The sequence below is a fragment of the Pan paniscus genome, chromosome X (genome assembly GCF_029289425.2).
Source record: "Pan paniscus chromosome X, NHGRI_mPanPan1-v2.0_pri, whole genome shotgun sequence".
In the NCBI taxonomy this organism is placed as follows: Eukaryota; Metazoa; Chordata; class Mammalia; order Primates; family Hominidae; genus Pan; species Pan paniscus.
In genome coordinates this window covers 136194337-136215024 of record NC_073272.2, presented here as the reverse complement: position 1 = coordinate 136215024, position 20688 = coordinate 136194337, and the positions used below count along the sequence as shown (strand labels likewise).

At 39.2% G+C, this 20688-nt stretch overlaps 1 protein-coding gene and 1 pseudogene across 4 annotated transcripts in view; one reads left to right on the top strand and one right to left on the bottom strand.

The window, feature by feature from the left end:
• Window positions 1-3970: 3970 nt before the first annotated feature.
• LOC100986516 (large ribosomal subunit protein uL30-like) lies at window positions 3971-5629 on the bottom strand (annotated as a pseudogene).
• A 9296-nt stretch (window positions 5630-14925) lies between these two features.
• The window catches only part of ARHGEF6 (Rac/Cdc42 guanine nucleotide exchange factor 6), a 116203-nt gene continuing 110440 nt past the window's right edge, over window positions 14926-20688 (top strand). For 2 of the 4 annotated variants that reach the window (XM_034949541.3, XM_003812320.7), the window contains exons 1-2: window positions 14930-15882; window positions 17101-17184. In XM_034949541.3, coding sequence (XP_034805432.1) covers window positions 15718-15882; window positions 17101-17184 — 249 coding nt within the window. In that variant the 5' untranslated portion in view covers window positions 14930-15717. Of the gene's footprint in view, window positions 15883-17100; window positions 17185-20688 lie in introns of all 4 variants that reach the window. The other 2 variants (XM_034949540.3, XM_034949542.3) reach the window with 2 other exon arrangements.

Here is a 20688-nt window from a genome sequence, read left to right as displayed (position 1 = left end):
ACTGTTAACATTTTGATGTATGTCTTTTCAGAAGTTTTTCTATACACACTCAGACACTAAAATAGTGTCTATGTTATGACCTTTTTCTCCTTTTCATGTCATACAGGAATGTATCATCTTACAATTGTTTTGTTCTGGTTAAAAAGGCAATACATTCTTACTGTATAAAATGAAATGCTACTGAAATACATAATTTAAAAAGAAAAAGTCTCCCACAATTTCCCAATACACCCACAATAGCACTAACATAGAGGAGGTCATGGACATTTTGACTGGCATTTATCATTCATTCAACAAGCTTTTATTGAATGCCTTTTATGTGCTAGGCATTTTTTTGACACTGAGGGTATAGCAGTAAACAAAACAAAACCTTAGCTATCATGAAACTTACTTTATAGTGGGAGCTACTAACAAATAAACAATTAAATATGTAATGTAATATCAGGTTAGTGATAAATGCTATAATGATAAGTAAAAAAAAGAGAGAGAGTGATGGTGGATTTTCAATAGTATGGTCAAAAAGAAGGCTTTTGGAAGAAATAATATTTTATGAACAGAAAGAAAAGCAAGTGCAGGCCAGGTGTGGTGGCTCACGCCTGTAATCCCAGCTGTTTGGGAGGCCGAGGCAGGCAGATTACCTGAGGTTGGGAGTTCGAGACCAGTCTGGCCAACATGGTGAAATCCTGTCTCTACTAAAAATACAAAAAAATTAGCCGGGCATGGTGGTTATAACCTGTAATCCCAGCTACTCGGGAGGCTGAGGCAGAATTGCTTGAGCCCGGGAGACAGAGGTTGTAGTGAGCCGAAATTGTGCCACTGCACTCCACACTCCAGCCTAGGCGACAGAGCAAGACTCTGTCTAAAAAAAAAAAAAAAAAAAAAAAAAAAAAGAAAGTGCAAAGGCCCTGAGGTTGGGACCTGCACGCATGCAAGGAGGCCAGTGGGTCTGGAACAGACCAACCAAAGAGAAGTGTAGTAGAAAATAGGGTTTGACATTCTGGACATAGGAAGAGGCAAAGATTTCATGACAAAGATACCAAAAGCAATTGCAACAAAGCAAAAACTGACAAATGGGATCTAATTAAACTAAAGAGCTTCTGCACAGCAAAAGGAACTATCAACAGAGTAAACAGACAACCTACAGAATGGGAGAAAATTTTTGCAAACTATACATCTGTCAAAGGTCTAATATCCAGCATCTATAAAAAATTTAAACAAATTTACAAGGAAAAAACGACCTCATTTAAAAGTGGGCAAAGTACATGAACAGACACTTTTCAAAAGAAGACATACATGCAGCCAAGAAACACATGAAAAAAACTTCAACATCACTGATGATTAGGGAAATGCAAATGAACACCACAATGAGATATCATCTCACACCAGTTAGAATGGCTATTATTAAAAAGCCAAAAATAGTAGATGCTGATGAGGTTGCAGAGAAAAGGGAGTGCTTATACACTGTTGGTGGGAGTGTAAATTAGTTCAGCCATTATGGAAAGCAGTGTGATAATTCCTCAAAGAGCTAAAAACAGAACTACCATTCGACCCAGCAAACCCATTACTGATATATACCCGAAGGAAGAGAAATCATTCTGTCATACAGACACATGCCCGTGTATGTTCATTGTAGCACTGTTCACAATAGCAAAGACATGGAATCAACCTAAAAGTCCATGAATGACAGACTGGATAAAGAAAATGTGGTACATAGACACCATGGAATACTACGCAGCCATAAAAAGGAACAAGATCATGTCCTTTGCAGGAATATGGATGGAGCTGGATGCCATCATCTTATGAAACTAATGCAGAAACAGAAAACCAATACTGCATGTTTACACTTATAAGTGGGCGCTAAATGGTGAGAACACATGGAGACATAGAGGGGAACAACAGATACTGGGAGGCCTAGTGGAGGATGGAGAGCAGGAGGAGGGAGAGGATCAGAAAAAAATAACTAATAGGCACTAAGCTTAATATCAGGGTGATGAAATAATCTGTACAACAAACCGCCATGACACGAGCTTACCTATATAACAAACCTGCACATGTACCCTTGAACTTAAAATAAAGGTTAAAAAAAAAGAAAATAAAGCTTGAAAGTAGGCAAGGGTCAGATATTGTAGGGCCTAGTAGTCTATCTAAGTCCTTTGAATTTTATTCTAACTATGATGGAAAGCCATTGGAGAGTTGAGAGCAGGTGAAGGAGATTATCTCATTTGTGTTTTAAAAGAATTACTCTGGCTCCTTTGTAGAGAATAGACTGCATAAAGGAAAGAATAGAAGTGGATACCCCAGGTGAGGAGCTATTGGCAGTGATCCCGGTGAGAGACAATGTGGCTTAGGCCAGGGTAGCAGCAGGGGAGGAGGTGAGAGGAGCATTGGTTCTGGACTTGTGTAGAACTGACAGGACTTGTTGGTTGCCCTTATACAAAATGTAAGAGAAGGAGAGGAAGTAAAGCACAACTCCAAGGTTTTTAGACTTGATGATTTCAGTATTCACATAGATCAATCAAACCTCCTTGCCTCTCAGTTCCTTTAGGAAGAACTGGCTTGATGCGTGCATTGGGAGAAAAGATTAGGTGCCCAATTTGGGTCATATTGAGTTTGAGATTAGATCATCCAAATGGAGATAGTGAGTAGGCAATGGAAATATGAGTCTAGAGTTCAAAGCAGAGGTCAGGGCTGGGGATTTACTGCCATGAAGCTGGATGAAATCACCTAGGGAGTGAATGCAGATAGAAAAGTGAAGCTGCCCAGGGCCTGAGTCCTAAAGCACTCCCATATTTCATAACCTGAAAGATGAGGAGAAACTGGCAAAAGAGACAAACAGAAACCAAGGAGGCCAAAGGAAAACTGTGTGGAGTCATGGAAGCCAAATGAAAAATCTGTTTCAAACAGAGCCACTGCTAGGCCATATTATTCCTGTGTGAAAATAAAACAATACAAACAAAAAGCCCTGTTTCTTCCTCAAGTAGAAGACAACAATTAATATTCTATTTATTTTCCAATAAGAATGGTTACAAAACCCATATACTCATTTTGAATAAATTGTACAAATCAAATATTGAACACAAAGGTATAGACAATCCCAAAATTTAATCACAATTAGGAACTCAAAGCCACCAGGATATAATAATTTATTATAAAATAGTTTCACATTTTGCTTTTATCAAAACAAAATTCTTTACGGCAGTTTCAATGCTTGCTTGCTTGCTTGTCACTATATATGACAGTCTTTTAACATTGTACATATTAAGTAGTTCTTAATAAATTTTAATTTTGGGAAGATACATTCTTTAATGGTGGCCATTGTTGACAAAATTAATATGTCCTGAGAGCTCATGAGCTATTTGCAAATGTACCTGATAAATTATTGCTGCAAATACGTTGCAGCACTTGAACAAGAGTCTTAATAGTTTTTTTTATTTTTTATTTTTTGAGACAGAGTCTTGCCGTGTCACCAGGCTGGAGTGCAGTGGCACGAACAGGGCTCACCGCAGCCTCGACCTCCTGGGCTCAAGCAATCCTCCCACCCCAGCCCCCCAAGTAGCTGAGACCACAGGAATGTGCCATCACGTCTGGCTAATTTTTAAATTTTTTGTTTGTAGAGGCAGGGTCTCCCTATGTTGCCCAGGCTTGTGTCAAACTCCTGGGTTTAAGTTAGCCTCCTGCCTCGGCCTCGCAAAGTGCTGGGATTACAGGCATAAGCCACGTCTGGCCTAGACTCTCACTAGATTTTAGTAATCAACTTTTTAGTTCCAGATTTTAGTTCCTCACACATTAAAAATCATCAATATCACACTCCATATATATTTTCATCAGTCATTTCAGTTGTAAAATTTTTGTAGATGTATTTGTTAATTTTATTATTAGTTTATATTATTATTTTATAATACTTAAGTTATATATGTTTTTTAGAACACTGTAAAGGCAATTATACTTGGCTGAATAATGGTCCCCCAAAGATATCAGTTCCTAATTCCTGGAACCTATAAATGTAACTTTATTTGGAAAGCAGATTTTTTTGCAGATGTAATTAAGTTGAGGATTTTTTTTTTCCGAGAGAGGGTCTTGCTCTGTTGCCCAGGCTGGAGTGCAGTGGCACAATCTTGGCTCACTGCAACCTCCACCTCCTGGGCTCAGGTGATTCTCCCACCTCAACCTCCCGAGTAGCTGGGACCACAGGTGCCTGACACCTTGCCTGGCTAATTTTTTGTATTTTTGGTAGAGACGGGGTTTCACCATGTTGCCCAGGCTGGTTTTGAAATCCTGGGCTCAATCAGTCTGCCTGCCTTCACCTCCCAAAGTGCTAGGATTACAAGCATGAAGCACCATGCCCAGCCCAAGTTGAGGATCTTGAGCTTAGGAGGTTATCCTGGATTGTCCAAGTGGGACATAATGCCATCACAAGTGTCTTTATAGGAAAGAGGCAGTGGGGAGACTACAGACACACAGAGGAGGTACTGTGAAGACAGACAGATTGTGGCTGCAAGCCGAGGAATGCCAGCAGCCACCAGAAGCTGGAAGAAGCAAGGAATGGATTATCTCCTGAAATCTCTGAAGGAAGCATGGCCCTACTGACAGCTTGATTTCAGACTTCTGGCTTCCAGGAGACTGTGAGCGAATACATTTCTGTTGTTTTAAGCCACTAAATTTGTGGTAACTTGTTATAGCAGCCATAGGAAATGAATACAGCCATTATAATCTTTATTATAAATTTTTCCTTTAAATATGATATTTTATTTACTCATCTATTTCAATTTGAAATCACGTACTGTTTATTAACTGACCAGATTAGAAAAATAATCACAGTAGACACCTTAGTTCATTCTTCTAAGAAGGCTGTTGATCTGGTCCTCCCTGTTGCCAGCATCTCCACCTTCTACAAAATGGGTGGTCTTTTTCTTCATCCCACCTCTTGGAGAGGATAATTTGAAGGGCCACATGAAGTTATTTGTTTCTTTGAAGTGTTTTCCAACAGTATAGATCTCATTAACAAGATCCTCCCTGCAGATGATACTGTATTTACCAAGAGATCAAGCAATCAAAGTGTTATCTCTCAAGGCAACTCACTTCTCATTGATTTTGCCATAACCACGCTTGTAGATTAGCTCATTTACTGACTTCAGCTTTGGGTACCCCCATGCAATATATGGTTTTACAATCATCAGCATGTTAATTGAATCCTTGTTGAGCTTTGCAAAGGTTCCATTGAAGATTTGACGAAGGCGAAGAAGCTGCAACACCTTTCGGACCTTTGGGCTCAGAGCATTGCTACCTCTGATCCTGATGACAAATGCCAATTTGAGTTTGTGGGTACATAGAAAGTTGCCAGCTTTTCTTGCCATCCTAGCTATTTTAATCTCAGCTCTGTACATTTGTCTATATTCGTTGTGCTAGTGCTTCATTTTTTTCCTACAAAAGCTTCCTCCTTGCCTTTCAAAGCATCTTTTGGGCAAACTTCTCTCTTGGGCTCTGCGAAATTCCTCCACTTTTTCTTAAGGGTTTCTGGAACAGCAGGAAACTTCTTCTCTTTGACACCCTGTATGGTTTCAGCCAGAAAAGAGCTAAATATGATATTTTATACAATGATTTTTTTTTCTTTTGAGACAGAGCCTTGCTCTGCAACCTCTGCCTCAGCCTCCCAAGTAGCTGGGATTACAGGCGTGGGCCACCATACCCAGATAAGTTTTGTATTTCTAATAGAGATGGGGTTTCACCATGTTGGCCAGTCTGGTCTCGAACTCCTGACCTCAGGTGATCTACCTGCCTTGGCCTCCCAAAGTGCTGGGATTACAGGCGTGAGACACCGCGACTGGCCAAAATGCCCATTGACCCCGACGTGATAGGAACGATTTTTTTCTTTTTCCAACTTTTATTTTGATAATAGGTTCAGGAGTGCATGGGTAGGTTTGTTACATGGGTAAATTGCATGTCACAGGGGTTTGGTATACAGATTATTGCCCCAGGTGATGAAGATAGTACCCAACAGAATACCATTCTCAACATAGGCCCTGGGAAAAATTTCATGGTGAAGACTTCAAAAGTAATTGCAACAAAAACAAAAATTCATAAGTGAGATCTAATTAAACTAAAGAACCTCTGCACAGCAAAAGAAACTATCAACAGGGTAAACAGACAACCTACAGAATGGGAGAACATATTTGCAAACTATGCACCTGTCAAAAGTCTAATATCCAGAATTTATAAGGAATTTATATAATATTTTAAAAAGTTGAATTTGAAATTGATCATAGATTGGCTCTGTGGGGTTATATAGATCATATATGGGCTCAGATATACAGTTGAAATGAATTGTATTTTGCCTTTTTCTAGTGTTTCTATACTGGAGAAGTTGGTGTCAATTTTAAGAGACCATACAATTCGTTTAGCATTATTAATAAATTTTTCTTAAATAGTACTGTTCAGTTTTTGTCAAATAATTTCTAACTTCTTTCAATGCTTTAAGGAGAACCTGTACTTGGATGACAAATAGCCTTTTCAATTGTTATGACATGCCAAAAACAGCTCCTGATACTCACCAAACTCGCTTTTCCTCAAAGAACTGAGAAAACAGGATGTTGAATTGGTCGTGTATGGTCATATTGAAATCACCAATCTGAAATCCCTGAGTTCTTAAACTTAGAGTCTTTGAATTGTAAAAAAAAAAAAAATCACAGATATTAAGATATCTGTGATTGTGAATAGCACTGCTTTGTAAGGCTCTTGTGCAATGGACAACCTGAACCTCTTTTCTGCACAGAAAAACGCATTACATACAGTGTGAGAGAACATGGATATTTAATGACATTTATTTTGCATATTAGAATGGCATCAGTGAGGGGAATAGTGTTTGTGAATGAAGGAAAAAAATAGGAGGAGAGTTTTTATATGTATGATAAACTGAGTAGTATGATCAATTTAACCTTCTGCATCTGAAGTTGAGGAAACATTTAATGAATATTCAGTAAAAAGAGCTGCGTGTCTAGTCCTTTTTTTTTTTGAGACAGGGTCTCACTCTGTCGCCTGGACTGGTTTTGACTTACTGCAACTTCCGCCTCCCGGGTTCAAGAGATTCTCCTGCCTCAGCCTCCCCAGTAGCTGGGATTATGGGCGTGAGCCGCTGTGCCTGACCATCGTGTTTTTTTAAATAAGTACAATTAAGCATCTATTTTTACAAAGGGGATCAGACCATATGTGCTATTTTGCAATTTGCTTTTTAAACTTAGCATATTTTGGATATCTTTCCATGTCAGTACATGATTTATATCATTCTTTCTAGAAGCTGCTTAAGTATTTGATTTGATAGGTGCATTATAATTTAAGTCAATGCTCCATTGATATTTGATTTAAAAAAAGAGTATTTTGCATATTTATTATTTTATGGCAGAATGCCCAACATAGAGCAATATTGCAAATATTCAACTGTGCAAAAATAGTATGTGGTGGTTTAGTACAAATGGGACTGCTTTAAAAAAATACTGAAACAAAACTTGACGGTACTATAAGAAACATTTAAACTAAGTGGTTTCTAGATCTGCTTAGCTTGAGATCTGTCCTCTGTAGACCTATAATGATGGTTGCTACTTCCGACCATGATCAATATACAGAATAATCAGTTCCAATGATCAAATGTGATCACAGCAGGTCTCCTTCTCAGTATCTTTCTACAGACATGTCTACAGACATGATCTGGCCTGGATAAAAAGACAATGGAAATTTCTCAGTGGTTGAAAATAATAAGTATGGTACATATTCTCATGATTCTCTTGGTTCTCATTTCTAGTTAGATTGCGCTTAGATGGTTTCTTCAGTTTGTCATACAGAATGAGCATTCCACCAATGCCCCTGAGAACGTTGGACTATGCATCTTTGTTAAAGGCTTTTCCACATTCATCTTTAAAATCTTCACCCCACAATATATGAAGTTTCCGTTATATGTGATGTCAGTTCTTTGTGACCAGACTGCATCATCACCTACCCCATCGCAGTATGGAGTAGGGAAGAGAACACACTGGCCATCCAATTTAGTGATTTTACACACAGTCTTCTATGCCTTTGAATTTTTTTCCCTTGACAGGTTTCCCAATATTCGTTGCCCAGTGGGTTCTTGCAAAACCTAAGGAGTAGAAAAAGCTGAAAATGACTCCTGATGTACCACCAGAGGCCAGATTGTCAGCAAAATACCTCCAGAACCCAAGCTGCCCCTCCAGAAGAAGAGTATTCACTTCTCCTTGGGAAAACAGACTATATAATCCTCTATGCCTTTGTACTGTTTGTCAGAGGCAATATTTTTACACACACACTGTACCTCTGGCACTGTGAGACCCCTGGGGATCTTTCATTTCAAGAATATTATATAAATGAAGTCATACAGCATATAACTTTTTGAGACTGGCTTTTTTTACTCAGCATAATTCCCTTGTGATCCATCTGAGTTGTTGCATATATCAATAGTTTATTCCTTTTTAGTCCTGAGTAGTATGCTGTGATATGCATGTACCACAGTTTGTTTAACCATTTAACTATTGAAAAACTATTGTACATTATTTAAAGTGTACAATTCAATGGCTTTACGTATATTCATAGAATTGTCCAACCATCACCAAATCAATTTTAGAACATTCTTGTTATTGCTCCCCTTCCCCCTTAAAACCCTCATACCCATGAGTGATAACTTATCATTTCCTCTCAACACTCACCCCAGCCCTAGGCAACTGCTGTTCTATTTTATGTCTTTAGGGGTTTGTCTATTCTGAATATTTCGTATAAGTGGAATCATACAATATATTGTCTTTTGTGTCTGGCTTCCTTCATGTAGCATAATGTTTTCAAGGTTCGTTCAAGATGTAGCATGTATCAGTACTTCATTAATTTTTTATGACTAATATTCCATTATAACATTTTATTTATCAATTTATCAGGTGATGGACATTCGAGTTGTTTTCAATTTTTGCTATTATGAATAATGCTGCTGTGAGTACTTGTATATAAGTTTTTGCATGGATATATGTTTTCATTTCCCTTGGAGTGGAATAACTGGGCCATATGGTAACTATGTTTAACATTTTGAGGAACTGCAAAACTGTTTTCCACAGCAGCCCCATCACTTTACACTCTCACTAGCATTGTATGAGGATTTCAGTTTCTCCACATTCTTGCCAACACTAGTTATTGTCTGTCTTTTTTATTATTGCCATCCTAATGGGTATGAAATGGAATCCCATTGTGGTTTTGATTTGCATTTCTCTGATTGCTAATGATGTTGAGCATCTTTCCACATGCTTATTGGCCATTTGTACATCTTCTTTGTAGAAATGTTTACTCAGGCCGAGGCGGGCGGATCACAAGGTCAGGAGACCAAGACTATCCTGGCTAACATGGTGAAACTCCATCTCTACTAAAAATACAAAAAAAAAAAAAAATTAGCCGGGCGTGGTGGTGGGTGCCTGTAGTCCCAGCTACTCGGGAGGCTGAGGCAGGAGAATGGAGGTGGAGTTTGCAGTGAGCAGAGATAGTGCCACTGCACTCCAGCCTGGGAGACAGAGTGAGACTCCGTCTCAGAAAAAAAAAAAAAAAAAACAAGAATTGTCTACTCAATTTTTATCCATTATACTTATTTGTCTTTTTATTATTTAGTTATGAGTTCGTTATATATTCTAGATACAATTTCCTTATCAGATATATGATTTGCAAATATTTTCCTCCCATTCTGTGGGTTGTCTTTTCGCTTTCTTGATGGTGTCCTTTTGATATGGTTTGGCTGTGTCCCCACCCAAATCTCATCTTGAATTGTAGTTCTCATAATCCCCACATATCATGGGAGGGACCTGGTGGGAGGTAACTGAATCATGGGGGCGGTTACTCCCGTGCTGTGTTCTCGTGATAGTGAGTGAGTTCTCAAGAGATCTGATGGTTTTATAAGGGGCTTTTCACCCTTTTGTTTGGCACTTCTCCTTGCTGCCACCATATGAAGAAGGACATGTTCGCTTCCCCTTCTGCCACGATTGTCAGTTTCCTGAGGCCTCCCCAACCATGCTGAACTGTGAGGCAATTAAACCTTTCCTTTATAAGTTACTCAGTGTTGGATATGTCTTTATTAGCAGCATGAGAATGGATTAATACACCTTTGAAGCACAAAAATTTTAATTTTAGTGAAGACCAATTTATCAATTTTTTTCCTTCTGTTGCTTGTTGTGTTGGTGTTATATCTAAGAAACCATTGCCTAAGCCAAGTTTACATAAATAGTCATTCTGAACTATGAGGTGACAAACTAATTATGGCAGAAGAGTAGAATCCTGGGTCTCTGATGATTACGAAGCTGCATATTAGGCTTGGAAACCCAAATTCTACATTTATTTTACGCAACGGTGAGATAAAGTATTTTATTTTTAAAAATCAAGACCCTCTGTTCTTTAAAATACACATAAAATGAAAAACAAAGATATAAGAAGATATTTGCAAACACATATAAATGACATAAATTTTGTATCTATAATATATAACAAACTTTCACAAACCAATAACAAAAAGACAAACAACCCAATAGAAAAATGGGCAGTAGGAAGGAGTATCTCACAGAAGAGGAAACATATATGGCCAATAAGCATATTAAATGCTCAACCTCATTAGTAATCATAGAAATATAAATTTCATACCCATGAAATAACAAAATTTTAAGTCTGAAATATCAAGTCTTACCTATGACATGGAGCAATGGGAAATCATACCCTGCTTGTGGGAATGTAAATTTGTATAATCATTTTAGAAAAAAAATGATTTGGAGATACCTATGAGGTCAAGGAATTGTAGTGGGAGTAACAAGCAAGTTGGAAAGATGGTAGGTTGTTTAGAAAATATAATGTTGGGTCGGGCACAGTGGCTCATGCCTGTGGTCCCAGCACTTTGGGAGGCTGAGTCGGGTGGATCACAAAGTCAGGAGTTCGAGACCAGCTTGACCAACATGGTGAAACCCCGTCTCTACCAAAAAGGCAAAAAAAATTGGCCAGGCCTGGTGGTGCGTGCCTGTGGTCCCAGCTGCTCAGGAGGCTGGGGCAGGAGAATTGCTTGAACCTGGGAGGTGGAGGTTGCAGTGAGCCAAGATGGCGCCACTGCACTCCAGCCTGGGTGACAGAGCGAGACTCTGTCTCGAAAAAAAAAAAAAAAAAGTAATGTTGGAATTCATGACTTAGGAGACAGAGAAATTTGTGTGATAAAAAAGTACAAGGTGTAACCTTCCAAGAGGTTAGCTAAAGTGGAGAGGAAGTATACATTTAAGATAACAAGGTGTATCAGTTGGTGTCCAATCAGAACATAGACACTACATAGTATTTTTTTTTTTTCTTGAGATGGAGTCTGGCTCTTGTCGCCCAGGCTGGAGTGCAATGGCACGATCTCAGCTCACTGCAAACTCTGACTCCCAGGTTCAAGCGATTCTCCTGCCTCAGCCTCCAGAGTAGCTGGGATTACAGATGCCCGCCACCATGCCTGGCTAATTTTTGTATTTTTATTAGAGACTGGGTTTCACCATGTTGGCCAGACTGGTCTCAAACTCCTGACCTCAGGTGATTTGCCCACCTTGGCCTCCCAAAGTGCTGGGATTACAGGTGTGAACCACCGTGCCCAGCCTACTACATAGTAATTTTAACAAGAAGAGTTTAACATAAAGAATTAACAATAACAGGGGATTGGAGTGTTGAAGAATTGGTTAGTAATAAATAAAGGAAACTCTAAAAAGTATGGGATAGCAGATATAAATAGCAGACAATATAAAAATAATATGTAATGGCCGATACCTCTAGAGCTGTGATAACCCTCCTCTCCACCCACGGTCGAGCTCCAGGCCTTATTGGAGAAGTTGCTCTGGTGCTGAGTTGGTGGAACTTGTTGGATGTACATTCTCTGGAACTTGCTGAAATATACCCCTCTACGGTGCTGGTTCACATGGAAGGTGTCTGTCTCATCAGAGATTCTTTGCTGCCTAAACACTCAAGGGTAGTGCCTGGGGAGGCTGCTACCTACTGTTTGTTGGGAAAACCAGTGCTGCAGAAGGTGGGCAATAGGAAAGCTGGGAGCTCAGCAGGAGCTTGTGGAGTGAGCGCACAGAAAACAGGAAGTAAAACCCCTTCTTCCTGCAATGTCTCTCCACCACTGCCTACTGATAAAACTTCGTATCATGCCAGCTGGCAAAGTCAGAAATATTTCAAGGCCCCAGGTCCATTTCACAGAATAGGCATAAAGGGGAAATGAGAGGTAATAAATTGATTACAGGTTGAGAAGTTCAAGGAACTGAGAGGTCATGATGTTGGATTGTTGTTCTTGTGGATATTGAAATGACCCAAGTGTTGGCAGAAATTAGAGTGGGGTAGAAGGTTAGAGACCAATAAACTCATTTCTGTAAGTGTGACCTTGGTCTATCTGCATCAGAATCAAGTGGGATACTTTGATAACACAAATTCCTTTTTCCCACTGCAAATCTTCTGAACTGGAGTATCTGGGAAGAGAGCTCCCAAATATTCTTTTTTAGTAAGTGCCTTAGTAGATTTGAAATGAAAGAGAATCGGTTAGTAACATTTTAAACACACAAAACTAAATAGTAAAACAGGTACCAGTGTACCCAGCATTCAGTCTTAACAAATGTTCACATTTGCCTTATTTCCTGAAGATCTTTTGATTTTTCATGAAATGTTACCTATTTTAGCTTAAGTTCCACTCTCACCTTCCTTTCTCCTTTATGCCTCACAGGAGATGATCATATGAACATTGTTTTTTGTCAATTCCTGCTTTAGGCAATAGAGAGCCTTTGAGGGTTTTTGAACAGGGGTATTAACACTAGAGGTGTTTTTGGAAAATCAACCCAAATGTGCCCTGTTAGAGAGTTCATTAGGATGAGAGGATGGAGGTGGAAAGCCCTTGAAGAGGCAGGTTCAGTGGCCCAGAGGGTGTGGTACTGAGGATCTGAGGTAGGGTGAGAGATCTTTGCTTTTTTTTCTCATGCTCTTGTGTGAAGCCTGCTCTTTGTGTTGCTGTGACCCCCCAGTCTTTGAATTCCCCCTCTTCCCCCATTCCCTCAGTTCATCAGCTCCTTTCTAGCTTCATTTGAGTCCCTAACCAGCCTGGGTTTCATGGGTACCCATTTCACCTATATGCTTGCCACTGCCCTGGAATTCCTTGCTTTGTTGACATTTTACCACACCAACTGTAACTTCCAATCTTTATACAAATAGAACTGGTTCTTTTGCCTTGAGGCAGTGGCCTTGCCATTCTGATATACTTTATTACTCATAGTAATATTTGCTATAGTGAGTGTCCAAAATGAGGCAGAGTTTTGTCCAGATGACCTTGGTGAACTCAAGCCTGTTTTGGAGGAGGCTGGGTTCACAAAACTTACTCAGGCTTTGTTCTTCATCAGAAGATGTAAGTGATACCTCAATAATACTGCCAGATTTTGTTTGTCTGTAGAGTAAAATTTTGATGAGCAGTTGTGAAAACTGTTCAGATGACATATAAAAATGTGTTTAAGTTCGTCAGATTTGGGAATTTTATTTATCAACAAATGGACTCTGTTTTTATTTCCATTACATAGATTTGGCCATGGGTCAACGTCAATGAAAACTTTTGATTGATTATACTTATTTTGCTTAAGTCACAAGTACATCAAGCAAACCTTGTTATAGAACTATGGACAGACACAATAACATGAATGAGTATGAAAATGATGATGTTGAGTTAAGAAGCCAGAAAAAAGATAGTACCATACTGTGTACTTCCATTTATATAAGATTCTTGAAAATGCAAACTAATCTATAGACACTGAAAATAGATTGGTGGTTGCCTGGCATTTGGAGGCAAAGAGGAAAGAAAGAATTGAAAGGGCACGAGGACAATTTTGGGGGTGATGGAAAGGCTTATCTGGATTGCATTTGTGTGATTGTATCAAAGATGTATGTATACGTCAAAATTCATTAAATCATATATATGCAGTTCCTTATGTGTCAATTACAGCTTAATAAAATGGTAAAAATCATTGACAAGAAAAAATGTTTGTTTTAAGCCATTTAAACCAACCAACAAACAAAAAATCCTTGCTATAATCAGTTACTGTCTATATCAGGGACACCATCTGAATACATTCATTTATTCATTCAACATTTTTTAACATCTACTGTGTATACCTGGCAGTCTGCTGGTAACACAGTGTTAAATAAAAAAAACAAGACCCCGAGTTTAGGAAGCTTACATTCTTGTGGAGGAGTCAGATCATCAGATCAACAAGTGATAATAGTAAAGTGTGACAAGTGTCCTGACAGAGCAAGAAAGGGCAGCTTTGAAAATGTTTAGTAGGGTTATCTAAGCTGATTCTTTGGTAGTAGATGCCTGAAGCTGTGTTGAAAAGAATTCTGAGGCTTAGTAGGAAAGAGCTATAAATGATCTGATGTCTCCCATGCACGAGGAGAGGTAATCATGGTAAGTGCCACACATTTGCCAACATAGGGTTATACTATTAAAGTTGGCCTTATCATAAATTTCCCAATAGTATGCCTATTTCAAGTGGTTCTGAAAATGTTTGAGAATGATGAAGATCTCTTGTTATAGACAGTTTTTTTTTCAGAGCAGTATTTTAAGTGCAAAGTGTTTTTTTTTGTTGTTGTTGTTGTTGGGGAAATAAGAATCTTCCACATTGTAGTGTAGACAGAGGACAAGTGCTCTTTTGTTCTCAAACATTCTATTTTTTCAAGTGTATTTTACCCACTTATGTGACTGAGTCTGAGCCTTTGCTAAGGGTACTGCAGCTGGATTATGTAGTGGAACCAGGTCCAGAAAAAGAATTGCTAAAGAATGCAAGTAAACAGGATGTCAGATGTTATCCTTAGCCTATTTCCCTAAACATAGCTTTTTGGCTGCAAAGTAAAATGCCATTCTTCTAGCTTCTGCTTATACACAGTGATGGCTGACAGCAGGCATAATCTTCGTTTGCTTGGCACGTTGTCACCATGCAACTCAACGTGTTTTGCAAGGAATGATCGTGACACACCATCTCTGGGAGATACTATGAGGACATCCGGCTATTTCTTGGAAGAATTTTCTGTCTACCTTCTTTGAGCCCTGTTGTGCCAGCACATCTCCCCATGAGGCTCAGATCTGTCTGACCTAAGAGCCAGTTGGCATCGTCCTCCTAACAGAAGCCAGATTTTCACTGGGGCTAGACTATTTATTGACAGTGTTTTCCCAGACTGGCCCATGAGTGTCTCATTTCCAAGGTCCCCTGAAGTGCTGGCTCACCTCTGTTTCCCAAAGCACTTGCTTGCTTGTCTCTCCTCCCTCCCCAGCATCCTTTTCACTTTCTTCCCTTATAACTTCTTGCACTCTGTGTGCGTGTGTGTGTATGCGTGTGTGCATGTGCGTTTCTTCTTTTTTTTTATCCTAACGAATTTGTTTTGCAGGTTTTGAAAAGGAAAAACCAGCGTTATCCAGGATTGTTAAATTAATTCTTATCTGTTTCCACATCTTGGACCGTGATCTCTGTGGTTTTAAAATCCCATATTTTGAGTGGGTTCCGCTGTTGTTTAAGAAAAGTTGCTTTAAACCTTTGCTCTGCAAGCACCCGAAGAGAACTCATAAAAAGGAAGACAACAGCAGATGCAATCGCGGATGTGGCTTAGTCCTTGCAGCTGCCCCAGAGTGCTGTTTGGAGTGTACCGTCCTCAGTAATGAATCCAGAAGAACAAATCGTGACATGGCTTATATCTTTGGGAGTTTTAGAGTCCCCTAAAAAGACCATCTGTGATCCGGAGGAGTTTTTAAAGTCCTCGCTGAAAAATGGGGTAGTTCTGTGCAAACTGATCAACAGACTCATGCCTGGCTCTGTGGAAAAGGTAAGGGAAATTTGCAGTCTCTTTGGGACTGCTTATCACCAGAGAGCAGCAATCATGTAACTCTTGAGATTTTTCTATTTCCCAGGCCATGGGAATCTCCTACTTTAATATTTTTCTAAGAGTTAGACATTCTTTCTTACTGTTTTTGTAGTTTGAAAATGTAAGAAAATGAAACGTTATTCTTTAGTAATTGGCCCCCAAATTGTAGTATAGGGAAAACCTGTGACACCACTGGCAACAAGGGACAAGGAGAACACTCATATCACAAGCTTGCTCTATCATGGAGATGCATGTTACATCTCCTTGTGTACAGAGGACATGTTTTGAACTTGGGGTACTTATGAGTCTGTGGAAAAATAGAATGATTTATAACAGATCTTGGTGGTGTTTATTGGCAGTTTGACTAAAATCAGTGTAGATTTCCTTTTACAAAAATCCATTGAAGGAGAGACTATATAGCAACTAGGAAAAATAATTCAAAATGTCACATAAAGTTTGTAAAAGCAATAGAAACCAGATATATGTTTCGAATGCAATGTGCGTTCAAAGTGAAACTAACTTTACTCTCTTTAAAACAATTCAAGATTTTTAATAGCTGGAAACCCACGATCACGAGAATAGATAATTTCTAAAGTAGGCACTTTAAGTAAGCTTAAAGGTACAATTTTACATTTACTTTCTTAAGATCATCATGGACTGTGAGTATAGCACTTTTGCCTTCATGAGCCAGTTTGTATTTTTATTGAGCAAATAAATTTACTTATAATTTCTTAAACTTGAGAAAGAGTGATTAAATAGTGATAAAATGTAAAGAAATGTGGTCAAATGTAGAGGGGAAATAGAATTTTATTAAATTATCAGGGGGAAGGAGGAGAGAGAGGTACCAGGGATTGCTTCCTTTCTTGAAAGCAAGAACTAAGCTCAAAAAACTGTCTTGGTCTCCCTAATTTGCCATCAGCACACTGGAACAGAAGGCATGAGAGAAAGCTTGTAAGTAGACATGGCTTGCCACTAAAGGTTTGGTGACATTTGAAACAAAGATCGACCGTTTAGATTTTTGCATCACTTCCTTCAGTGGTTATTTCTCTTCCTGGATTGACAGCAGTGTTGCCCCACACCTTAAGAGGCCTGCTTTCTCTAGTTATCAGCAAATGATGAGTATACTTTGCTTGGCATGGGATGACAATCTCCAAGTGACATTTCACTGTGTTCCTCTAGTTTTGTCTGGATCCCCAAACTGAAGCTGACTGCATCAACAACATCAATGACTTCCTGAAAGGATGTGCAACCCTCCAAGTGGAAGTAAGCCTACCCCGGGTGCCTTCCCTGTTGTCATCGTTTTTTTGCTCTGCTAATCAAGATTGGTAGTAAGAGTACTTGTTTATTTTCACTGTCATTGGCCACTGAGTTAAACAGAGGTAGCAGACTGGTGGTCCCCAGTAATGGATTGCTAGTCTGTCTTTTCCAGAAACCAGTTCCAAGCAAAACAAAACAAAATAAAAACTCAAACAATAATGTCTTTTATATACAGCATCCAAGCCCTGTAAACAGGCTTCCAGTGACAGAGCTTGTGTGGGTGTGTTCTCCTACTAAGGGGAACCAAAAGTGGGCCACTGACTGTTGGAGAGGGTCACTGTAATCCTCCCAAGTTGAGAAAAGAGGAAAGGCCATTGTTACTCCTTCCCATTAACACTTTAGAACAGAGGCCTTGAAAAGCTGAGAGAACTTGGCTTTGAGGTAGAAATTGTATAGTAAATTTTGTGGCATTATTTTATATTATATGGATCCCTACAGTGTGTATAGGAAGTGTTACTGAAAGGGAGGTGATACTTCCACACGAGCATCAAGTTGCTTAACTTCTCTGTGCTTCAGTATTTTTATCTGTAAAATGGACATGCTAATAGCCAACTCATGGGATTGCTTTAAGAATCAAATAAGGCCAGGCATGATGGCTCATGCCTTTAATCCTAGGCCAAGGCAGAAGGATTGCTATAGCCCAGGAGTTCGAGACCAGCCTGGACAGTATGGTGAAATGGTGACTCTACAAAAAATACAAAAATTAGCCAGGCGTGGTGGCTTGTGCCTGTAGTCCCAGCTACTCGGGAGGCTGAGGTGGGAGGATCGCTTGAACCCAAGAGGTGGTGGAGGTTGCAGTGAGCTGTGATTGCACCACTGCACTCCAGCCTGAATGACAGAAAGAGACCTTGTCTCGAAAAAAAAAAAAAGAATCAAATAAGATACTGCATAATAATTTAGGGCCAAGAGCTCCAACCTTGTAAGATCTATGAGATAATTTATGTAGAGTCCTTAGCATAGGGTCTGGGACAGAAGAAGTACTCTATATTAATAGACTAGTATTAGTCATATTATCCGTGGACAAATAGTTGTGGTTTAAGCATGGACTGTGGTGCTAAACTTTTTGGGTTCAAATCTCAGTTCTCTCTTACTAGCAGCTTTGTGACCTTGGGCATGTTACTTAACTATGACTCTAGGCCTCAGTCTTCCTACCTACAAAATGGGAATAATAGTGGCACCTAATTCATAGGACTCGTGTGACCTTTTTAAAAAATATTATTTCAATAGTTTGGGAGGAACAGGTAGGTGGTGTTTGGTTACATGGATAAGTTATTTAGTGGTGATTTTTGAGACTTTGGTGCATCCATCACTTGAGCAGTGTACACTGTACCCAATGTAGAGTCTTTTATCCCTCACCCCACTCCCACCCTTCCCCCTGAGTCCCCAGAGCCCATTACATCATTCCTATGCCTTTGCATCCTCATAGCTTAGCTCCCCCTTATAAGTGAGAACATATGATGTTTGGTTTTCCATTCCTGAGTTACTTCCCTTAGAATAATGGTCTCCACCTCCGCCCAGGTTGTCGTGAATGCCATTATTTTGTTCCTTCTTATGGCTGAGTAGTATTCCATGGTGTGTGTGTATGTGTGTGTGTGTGTGTGTGTGTATGTATACATATTATATATATGTATATTACATTTTCTTTATCCACTCTTTGGCTGATGGGCATTTAGGCTGGGTCCATAACTTTGCAATTGCAAATTGTGCTACTATAAATATGTGTGTGCAAGTGTCCTTTTCATATAGTGACTTCTTTTCCTCTGGGTAGATACTCAGTAGTAGGATTGCTGGATCAAATGGTAGTTCTACTTTTACTTCTTTAAGGAATCTCCATACTTAAGGTTTTCCATAGTGGTTGTACTAGTTTACATTCCCACCAGCAGTGTAGAAGTGTTTCCTTTTCACCACATTCATGCCAACATCTAATATATATATATATTTTTAATTGTGGCCATTTCTGCAGGAGTGAGGTGATATCTCATTGTGGTTTGATTTGCATTTCCAGTGCTTAGTGATGTTGAGCATTTTTTCATATGTTTCTTGGCCATTTGTATATGTTCTTTGAGAATTGTCTATTCATGTCCTTAGCCCACTTTTTGATGGGATTATTTGTTTTTTGTTTTTGTTTTGTTTTGTTTTTTGAGACTGAGTCTCACTCTGTTGCCCAAGCTGGAATGCAGTGGTGTGATCTTGGCTCACTGCAACCTCTACCTCCCTGGTTCCAGCAATTCTCCTGCCTCAGCCTCCTGAGTAGCTGGGAATACAGGCGCCCGCCACCATGCCTGGCTAATTTTTGTGTTGTTAGTAGAGACAGGGTTTCACTATGTTGGCCAGGCTGGTCTCAAACTCCTGACCTCAGGTGATCCGCCCGCCTGGGTCTCCCAAAGTGCTGGGATTACAGGCGTGAGCCACCGCACCCAGCCTATTTGTTTATTTTTATTTCTACTTTATTTATTTATTATTTATTTATTTATCTATTTAGTTTTGCTGATTTGTTTGAGTTCCTTGTCGATTCTGGATATTAGACCTTTGTCAGATGCATAGTTTGGGAATATTTTCTCCCACATTGTGAGTTGTCTGTTTACTCTGCTGATTATTTATTTTGCTGTGCAGAAATTTTTTAGTTTAATTAGGACCCATCTATTTATCTTTGTTTTTGTTGCCTTTGTTTTTGAGTTCTTGGTCATGAACTCTTTGCCAAAGCCAATACCTAGAAGAGTTTTTCCAATGTTATCTTCTAGAATTTTTATGATTTCAGGTCTTAGATTTAAGTCCTTGGTCCATCTTGAGTTGATTTTTGTAGAGAGGTGAGAGATGAGAGATGCGGTGAGAGATGAGGATCCAGGTTCATTCTCCTACATGTGGCTTGCCAAATATCCCAGCACCATTTGTTGAATAGGGTGTCCTTTCCCCACTTTGTGTTTTCGTTTGCTTTGTCAAAGACCAGTTGGCTGTAAGTATTGGGCTTTATTTCTGGGTTCTCTATTCTGTGTCATTGGTTTATGTGCCTATTTTTATACCACTACCATGCTATTTTGGTAACTACAGGCTTGTAGTATAGTTTGAAGTCGGGTAATGTGATGCCTCTAGATTTGTTCTTTTTGTTTAATCTTGCTTTGGCTATGTGTGTTCTTTTTGGGTTTCATATGAATTTTAGGATTGTTTTTTCTAGTTCTGTCAAGAATTATTATGGTATTTTGATGGGAATTGCATTGAATTTGTAGATTGTTTTTAGCAGTATGGTCTTTTTCACAATATTGATTCTACCCATCCATGAGCATGGGATGTGTTTCCATTTGTTTGTGTCATCTATGATTTCTTTCAGCAGTGTTTTGTAGTTTTCCTTGTAGAGATCTTTCACCTCCTGGGTTAGGTATATGCCTAAGTATATTATTTTTTTTGCAGCTGTTGTAAAAAGGGTTGAGTTCTTGATTTGATTCTCAGCTTGGT